Raw genomic sequence first — 9,615 nt, 5'->3', positions numbered from 1 at the left:
ACATTCTACCAATCTCCTTCTTTTTTTTTAAGATTTTATTTATTCATTTGACAGAGAGAGAGACAGCGAGTGAGAGAGGGAACACAAGCAGGGGGAGTGGGAGAGGGAGAAGCAGGCTCCCAGTGGAGGAGCCTGATGTGGGGCTCGATCCCATAATGCCGGGATCACGCCGTGAGCCGAAGGCAGACGCTCAACGACTGCACCACCCAGGCGCCCCTCTACCAATCTCCTTCTGATGTGTTCACATACATGTATTTATTAGGTGTACATGTTTTCCCAGTTTTCCTTTTAATAACAGTGTGCCTGGATCAAGATGAAAGGGCTTTCTTACTCTTATCAGATGCGCACTATGCCACAGTATGGGTGTCACAATTGTACTTACTATCTCCTCTACTGATGGACATTTAGGTTGTTTCCCATTCTTGGTTTAATAAATAATTCTGCAATGGACATCTTGTAATGCAGCTTTGTGTGCACTCAATAATTTTTAGGATACTCCCAGAAATAGAATAATTGAACCAAGGGGTATGTGCATTTTTGCGGTTTTTGGGTTGGTAAAATATACATAACCTAAAATTTACCATTTTAACAATTGTTCAGTGTACAATTCCGTGGCATTCAGTGCATTCACACTGAGGTACAACCATCACCACCACCTATCCCCAGAACTTTTTCGTCATCCCAGACTGAAATTCTAACCATTAAATAACCCTCCTTACCCTGTTAAACACAATTCTACTTTCTGTCTCTAAATTTGACCATTCCAGGTACCTCATATAGGTACAATCATACATTTACCCTTTTGTGTCTGTCACTTGGCATAATGTGTCCAAGATTTGTCCATGTTGTGCCATGTATCAGAATTTCCTTCCTTTTCAAGGCTGAGTAAGTGGATAGGTCCATCACTCGGCCAGTGTCCACACAACTGGTTAAATGTAGGCACCGTATTCTCACTGAGGCAGTCTGACTCCAGAGCCTGTGCTGTGAAGGCATACAAAGCACTCATATGATACTTACATCACACACAGTGCCCACTATATGGTAGCTTCAATCATAAGTGTCACCCATTGCAGTCCCAAGGCTATGATTTTTGGTGTTTTGATCCCTCACCGCAACTATATCAACCTTAGAAAATGTTTTCTGTGGTCTTTGATGTCTGATTTTAACTTTGACTTACACAGTTGTTTTCTCCTAAGTACTTCCTGCAGCATGAACTGTTTCCAACTGCTGGCTTCTGCAGATTACCCTTGCGGATGAGGAATGGGAGAGGGGTGTCTACTGTGCTTCCACAGGCAGCCCTAGAGACCACGCGGAGGGCCCTCTACAAGAAGCAGGAAAAGTGCCTGAATTGGGCAGGGGTGCAGGAATAGGTAATGCCCTGTGTGAAGGCTCTTGTGCAAATACTGCGCCTTCCCGGGCAAATGGCCTTTTAGTCATTTTAGCTTATCTCAATCATATTTTTTAAGTTGTAGTTTCTGCTCTATAAATTCAAGGGAGTCAGCGTGTGAGACCCTATGCCTTCCCTAGTCTGGGTCTGCATTAATTTGATGTCTGCAGTGTGTGTGCATGTATGTATGTGTATTTAGCTTTAAAGGTAGGTCTGTGCTGTTTCTCCAGCATTGGCAAACCTCACACACATTGTTTTAAAATCTCACATGTGTTTCCCAATGGGCACAGTCTGCTTTTTAAAAACCATTTTCCTAATCCTCTGCACTGCAGTGAAAAAATATTCCAGTTCATGAGGTTTTATTTAAGTTTTTGTTATAAAAAATAATAAGCAGGGGTGCCTGGCTGGCTCAGTCGGTAGAGCATGTGACTCTCAATTTCAGGGTGGTGAGTTTGAGCCCCACGCTGATCACGGAGCCTACGTACATACATATATACATAAGCAAACAGACAGATAATGAGCAAAACATGAAAGTCTTCCTCTAACATTAGCTTGCTATATTTTCTGTTTTGCCTTATTATTTTACACTCAGAATATATTCATGGATGATGTTTCACGTGTCATAAAATGTTTAAATGCTCATTGAAAAACACAAAAATGTACAGAGGACACAGAATGAAAAGCACAACCTCTATCCCTAATTCTACTCTCTAGAGGTTGCCATGTTATTTCTTCTTCCCCTTCAGATATTTAAGTTTTAAAAATATTTTCCTGGTATTTACAAACATGGGATTATATTGTCATGTTGTATTGTAAGCATGCTTTTTTCAGCTTACATAGTGACCATCTCCATACATTAACATACAAAAACCCGCCGCACATTTTCAACAGATGCGGTGCAGTCCATAGAATAGATTCACCAAAATTTATTCAGCCAGTCGCCTGGTGATAGTCATTTAAGTCGTTTACAGTTTCTAACTAATTGGCAAGTGCGCCAGGCAAGGGAACGTTCCACAAGGGTGACACGGATTTGAGTAAGAAGGTGTCCCTCACACTACCATGGAGGCGAATACAGTCTGGTTATGTTCACCTGAGACTAGAAAGTAGTCTTGATGGGAAGGACTTAAACAAATAGAATGTTGGGACTAGAAATACAGATAGACCCTCTGGCTGGGTGTTCCTCCCCCGATCCTCCCTCAGTGGATCAAAGGAAATCTTCCTGGAAGGTGAAATATACAAAAGATTTAAAAAGTACGGGCGGCTTTGATTGACGGGAGGGTCCATGCCTAGAGCTTCGTGCCAGGTTCCCCCAGGCACACTTCGGAAGTCATGAATCCCCTGAAATGACACATGAAACTGCAGGTCTATGTGCCTTTTTTATGAACAAAACCATTTATCTCCACAGCCCATAGCATTTCCCTAGATTTTTCAAAATGAATCACGATAAAGAGAAGTTTAAGAATCGGTACCCTAGGGTTCCTGGTGTCTGAAAACCAACAAGATGACAGTGCTGGCGTTGGGCTGAATTTCTTTCACTGCTCTCGCCGGGAGTGGAGACCACCCGCTTCTTTGTAAGCCAGGAGACAAGCGCCCTGGGGCAGGGGTGCCGCCTGACCTGCCTGTTTTCGCCCCGGCACAGCAACAGGTGCACAGCAGGCACTCGGTAAATACTTGCCGGAAATACGACTGAACGAGGTCCTGGGGCTCTTAAAGGGTGGAGGGCTGTGGAGTGCCACGTGGCAGCGCAGCCCCCGGCACCCACGCCCAGCCAACCCTGGGCTGCCGACGGTCGAGTGCACTGCACTTGGCGTCGTGCCCAGGATACCAGCGGCGACGGCCGCCCCGCCTCCGCGCCGAGCGCTAGCCGCTCGGTGGAGATACAGTTAAAGGCTACTGGAGCCGCCGATTCGGACCACCGCGCAGCGCCCCAGCGCCCCCTGGGAGACAGAGGCCCCGCTGAGCCCGCCCGCTCGCCCTCCGATCGTAGTTTAGGGCGTGGCCCTCGAACACACTAGCGATGCGTTCAGGGAACCCGCGCGGGGCTGCTCCTGGCTCCTTGGGCTCGCCCTCCTTCGGGCAGACCCCCCGGGGCCCCGGACTCAGTGTGCCAGGTGGTCTCGCCCCCCAGTGCCTGCCAGCCTGCCTGTCGGGGCTTTGCGCTGACACTTCCCTTTTATCCTCGAACTACTCTTCCCGCAGACAAACCCCCTCCAGCCCAGGCCGCTTCCCCTCGGAGCGACTGCTCCAGGGGGTTGCTGCGGGGCGTGAGACCGGCGGAGTGGGGTCCTCCTGCCCCCACGCGCGGAAGCGAGCGCGGCGGCGGCGAATCGCGAGCTGTGGGTGGAGGGGTCTCGGAGGTGACGGCTGTGCGGGGCCGGGGATCCTGTGTCCGGCCCTCGGACGCCGCCCACGATACCCCCGGCGCAGCGCTAGAGCATCAGAGGACCTAGCTGACACTGACCCACGGTGCCAGGCTTCTTTGCATACATTATCTCATCGAAATTCCCAAACCACCCATTTGACAGGAAACAAATTCAGAGACGTCGTGTAACTGCCCCAGGCCAAACGTCCTAGATCTTGGAGTCCCGTTTTCTTCCCCATTACTTTGTGCATATTCGAAACTCACTGAGTAGGCATGACCAAAGCGCCCGGGGCCGCTCTGCAGCGGATAAGAGGGCGGGGAGGTGGGAATGGGAAAGAATTACGTAAACCGAACCTCAAAGGGTGCAAGTGAAGCGAGAGCAGTTGCCTTCTAGGTACCGGGTTATTCTCCTTCACTAACCTGTAAGCCTTTGGTGGTCAGGGCAGTGTATGCCCACAGCCAGCCTCCTAGTAGGGTCCCTAGAAATATTGGTAAAACAAAATTTTTTCAGTGTTTTAAATTATAAAATGTTTAAATACGTAACAAAATTGAAAAGTAAAATGAACATCCACTTACCCTCCATCTAGATTTAACAATCAGAATAAATAATGTGTGTAGCGCTTTAGAGATCACAAAGCTTCTTGCTTGGCGTTACCATACTGCAAATGAAACTCTAACGGGTGGACCGATCCGGGAACTACTCCGACCCCACTACTGTACAACCTCCACAGGTCAAGGCCACCTTGGAAGCTGGCTTTCTCTCCCTGTTTCCATCCTGCTCAGGAGGTTGGAGGCTGCACCAGAACTTGGGTTTTTTCAGAAAGCACAGTTGCAAGTATGTTTCTCAGCGGGAGGTTCATTGCCTGGAAATTCACTTTGAAATTGAGACGTTAGCCTCTCTAAGTCTCAGATCTCTGCCTTAAAATTCAATATACTGGAGGGAGGGAAGAGTTTGGGTCACAATGGGATCCATTATTTCCAACTCCGGATTAACACAGAACTCTTCCATGATCTTGCCTACTGCTCTCTCAATAACAGATATGTACTTTATTTAAAACCATAAACCTCCTTTATCATGTTGGTTGTGGGGACAGGACTTATATCCCCTTGGAGGATAAGCTAATTATAAACTACTTTTTTTGAACTATCTTTTTTTCTTTTATAAAAGTAATACATATTGATTTTCAAAATCTCAAAGTGATGGAAAAGCGAAATGTGTTAGAAAGTGAAACCCTGATGGAGTAAGTTAGAAAGATGACCCCAGGCATGGAGTAAAGGTTGGGATGTCTGGGCTGTGCATTACTTAGTATAAGAGCAGAGGCTGAAATAGCTCTGCCTGCAGCCGCTGCAATGGATTTAGATTTATCATGGTGTTCCGAAATAAGGGCACACACAGTCACAGAGGCACAAGAAAGATTTCACTTTTCCACTACAGCTGTTCAATCAGACATTTAAAAGGCATTCCGAGAGCTATAATCATCTTTTCACATTTCTTCATTTTAAAAAATTACTGGAACCTCAAAAAATGGAACCTCTTTCAGCTTCTCTTGACCTAGAAATGCCATTACCTTACAAGTCCATGCCTTGGAGCGACTAGGTGGCTCAGTCAGTTGAGTGACTCTCTCTAGGTTTCGGCTCAGGTCATGCCTCAGGGTCATGATCTCAGGGTTGTGAGATCAAGCCCAGTGCGGGGCTCTGAGCTCAGTGGGGAGTCTGCTTGAGATTCTCTCTCTCCTCTCCCTCTGCTCTTCCTCCCCCCCCACTTGAGTGCTCGCTCTTAAAAAAAAAAAAAAAAAAGACAAGTCCATGCCTCAGAATTGCTCCCTATTGCGAAAGGTATCACTGCAATTGCAAAATATCCTGCTATATACTGGAAAGCCCCAGTTCCTGCCCAATTCTGCCATGGGTATGTTAATCTCAGCTTAAAGGAGTTTCCTGGCCCGTCAACACAGGGTCAGGGACCCCATGAACACGAAGCACCCTGTGTGTTGTTGCACAATTTCAGTTCTGTCTCAGGGGTGGGAGGCTCCCTGTGGGTGGCTGTGTTCCTGCCTTCTGAAACCCTGCACAGGTCGTGATCCCAGAGACGCTCAGTCTACACCCTTCTGGGCCAACCTGAGAATATCACACATCCAGCATTTGCACCATAAATATGCATGCAGTTAGGTCCATCCATTTTTAAGGGAGTATGTTGGGTTTGGGGTTATTTTCTCAGCAGGATCCAGAAAACTGGATGCTGTCAGCTATTAAACCAAAAGCACTGAGTACTCTGTAAAATATGAAGTATGTGGACCAAGTGGACAGGAAGATACATTCAACCAAGCAGAACTCATCAAACCCTTGGTCCCAGCCAGTCACACACAGGCTGGTCACGCACAGTACTGTTTGTTCTGCCAGGCATCAGAATGTTGTAAATGACCTGTGGGAGTGGTCAGAATAGCCCATTTTGAGTCTCATTGGAAGGCTGAAAAAGTGACATCTGTGGTTAGTGAGAACAATAAAATAATAAATTATCATCATGCACATAGACATTATTGCAGAGTGGTTAAAAGAGGGAGTTTGAATCCTGGCTCAGTCACTGAGCAAGTCACTAAACCACTAATCCTGGCAGTGAGGATGATGAATCCTGACCGGGGTGCTGCACAGATTTTAGGAGATAATGGATATAAAGCAAGCAGTGCCTGGCACACAGTAACCACCATTGTGTTACCAACAAAACATCTGTAAGCCAAAAATTTCATGAAATGCAGGAAGCTTAAACCAGGACATGCAAATGATGCCAGCTTAGTGATAGAAATATTGCCATTTTGCAAGTACCACTGTAGTGACTGATTTAGGAAAGGATCATCAATGAAAGCTAAAATCATGAGGTGAAAGACTGTAGGAGAATGAGACGTTTCCACGTTCAGGTTACTTACTAATTACAAAGAAAAAATGTCCTTTTACAGTGGAGACATCTTGAGCACCTGAATGTACCTTCAGTCTAATAATGAGGACATGATGCACAGATCTAAATTAAGGGACATTCTGCTTGGAATGGACTTTGCAAAAGCACTGACAGAGTTTAAAAAGGCAGGGAAGAGTGAAAGTGTTCTAGCAGAAGCAGACTATAGAGACGCGACAACTAAAAGCAGTGCAGGGCCCCTGGGTTGGTGGCGGGGGAAAGCTGGCAAGGACATTATCAGGACAATTGGAGAAATTTGATTATGGACTCGTTATAGTATTATAATGATGTTGATTTTCCTGAGTATGATCATTGTATTCTGGTTATTTAAAATAATATCCTTGTATCCTTGTTCATTGTACTTAGGGTACGTAGGGTATTTGGAGTGATATCTAATACTGTTTTCAATTCACTACCAAATGGTTCAGAGAGAAAAAAGGAAAAATGAAGCACATGCATGTATGTAAGAGAGAGAATCACTAAATACTGTAAAATGTAAACAGTTGGTGAATCTAGGTAAATTTTCTGTAGGTTTGAATTTTTTCAAAACAAAAAGTTGGGGACAAAAATCAGGGTATGCAGAAAGACAGAAGCAGTTACCTATGGAAGAAGCCCGCTCACCCCACATACAACTTTCTTTTTTTTTTTTTTAAAGATTTATTTATTTATTAGAGAGAGACAGCCAGCGAGAGAGGGAACACAAGCAGGGGGAGTGGGAGAGGAAGAAGCAGGCTCCTAGCGGAGGAGCCCGATGTGGGGCTCGATCCCGGAACACCGGGATCACGCCCTGAGCCGAAGGCAGACGCCTAACAACTGTGACACCCAGGCGCCCCCCACATACAACTTTCTTTAGCTCTGGAGTGACTTCTGGAGCCCCACACTGGGACGTGAGCTAAAAAGGACACCTAAGTCTTTTTTCACTCTTGTTTCTCCACATCCTGGTATGGTGTCCAAAATATGTGTTCAGGGGCACCTGGCTGGCTGGTTGTCAGTGGAGCATATGACCCTTGTTCTCGGGGTTTTGAATTCAAGTCTCACACTGGGCATAGAGCTTACTTTAAAACACACACACACACACACACACACACACACACACACACACACAAAAAACCAAACAAGCAAAAAAAACTTGTTCAGTAAAAGTGCATGGACAAGCACCCTCTGTCATGGGTATGCTCTCGGGAAGCCAGGGCAGAGTAGGGAACAAACACATCAGGACGACAGCTCCACACATGGTGTTTTGAGCCTTCGTGATGCTGGAAGTACCAGACAACTGGAACTACATCAACAGGGGTGACGCCAGGGCTTGTGTCCTGGGAGTGTCCTTCTGGCTCCACCTTCTTGGGCAGAGAAGGGTAAAATTTGCAGGACTGCGTTTTTGCCCCCTGTCCCCCCACCATTTGCTTTGGAGGGCCAATAAAATCCCAAGAGTCTGGAGGAGAACAACTGGCCAAAGAGACTGACCGTCATCATGGTCCTCTGCAGCGTGGGACCAGGGGCTTTGTTCCTGCTCCCGCCCCCCCGCCCCCAGCCCATATCCTGGGAGAAGCAGCATTGAGCGCCTTCCTAGGATCAAGACTCTGGACTCCAGCCCCAGCCCCTCCTTCACAAACCTACCCGCTGCTCTGCAGGGCTGTATGCGAAGGTGAGGGCTGGGCCGGAGGACCACATGGCTGACCTTGCGCCCTCCCAGCTGTAGAAGCCTTCAAATCCGTGAGAAAGAGAACGCAAGTGTCATCCCTGGGAATAAACGATGACATTCATACCTCGGTTCCCGCCAGAGTGCAGAGCATTTCCTGTGCCTCTTCCGCTATTTCACAAGCGGCTTCTTTTTACCCACCTTCTGGGTTCCAGAGCAGAGCCTGTTTCAGACAACTATCTCTGGCCTCTCCTGGTCAACACCATGATCAAGACCCCCCGTGACCATCTGCTGGACTCCCTGGAGGAGCTGGTGTCCGATGACTTTGAGAAGTTCAAGTTTAAGCTGCAGAACACCAGCCTGGAGAAGGATCACTTCCGGATCCCCCGGGGCCAGCTCCAGAATGCCAAGCCAGTGAGGCTGGCTTCTCTGATGATCACCTCCTATGGGGAGGAGTACGCTGTGAAGCTGACCCTACAAGTCCTGAGGGCCATCAACCAGAACCTCCTGGCAGAGGAGCTTGTCAGGGCGATTGGCCCAGGTAAGAAGGCCCCATGCCCCATTCCTCTCCCAGTGTGACTGCTGGCTATTCATGGGGTGGGGCAGAAGGTGCAAGAGGGAACTTGTGTTTAGACCAATGTGTTGTGACTTGGGGTTAGGAATCCCAGGACTACCATGACCCCAGTGACTCTGGCCGATGAAGTCCTTTCTGCTGCTTAGGTCTTTGGAGCTGGGTTAGTACAGCTAAGGGTCCCAATGGCTTTAAAACAGGGTGGGGTGAGGGGGGCGGGGAGGCTGAGATTCTCACTGCAGGGCAGAATCAGGAGAGGCAGGAGCTAGATGCCTGATCTTAGAAGGGCCCTAACTTCATTGTGATTAACCCCTACGTACACACCACTATCTTCAGGAAAGAAAAAAAAAGGTTTGCTAACTGACCATACCAGCAGGGTCGACAGGTAATCTTCACATTGAAATCCACCTGTTTTCAGTTTTGAGTTCTTCTTTGACACATTCCACAAAGGTATTCTAAAATTCTCAATTCTTTTCCTTCCTTTCTTTCATCTTTTCTCTTTCCTTGTTTTTCTTCCTTCTTCTCCTCCTTGTTCTTCTATTCCTGTTTTGCTGTAACTTTCTGATTTCATCACACTGTGATCAACAAATGTGGCCTACTGGATTTTTGCTTTCAGACTTTTTTTTTTTTTTTTTTTTGAGAAGAGAGGCAGCAAATACGTAATGGGCTTAAAAAATATTGGTTAGTGTTTGAATATTTCTTCTACTTCTAG

At 47.0% G+C, this 9,615-nt stretch overlaps 1 protein-coding gene across 1 annotated transcript in view; it reads left to right on the top strand.

Moving 5' to 3' along the window:
* Nucleotides 1-8,141: 8,141 nt before the first annotated feature.
* Nucleotides 8,142-9,615, top strand: part of MEFV (MEFV innate immunity regulator, pyrin) — a 13,041-nt gene continuing 11,567 nt past the window's right edge. Inside the window, exon 1 of the mRNA XM_026491079.4 lies at nucleotides 8,142-8,873. Within this exon, the coding sequence (XP_026346864.3) occupies nucleotides 8,447-8,873 (427 nt within the window). The 5' untranslated portion in view covers nucleotides 8,142-8,446. The remainder of the gene's footprint in view (nucleotides 8,874-9,615) is intronic.

Source organism: Ursus arctos, unplaced genomic scaffold, assembly GCF_023065955.2.
Source record: "Ursus arctos isolate Adak ecotype North America unplaced genomic scaffold, UrsArc2.0 scaffold_2, whole genome shotgun sequence".
Classification (NCBI taxonomy): Eukaryota; Metazoa; Chordata; class Mammalia; order Carnivora; family Ursidae; genus Ursus; species Ursus arctos.
Note: the sequence above shows the minus strand (reverse complement) of the source record. Positions and strands in the feature narration are given on the sequence as shown.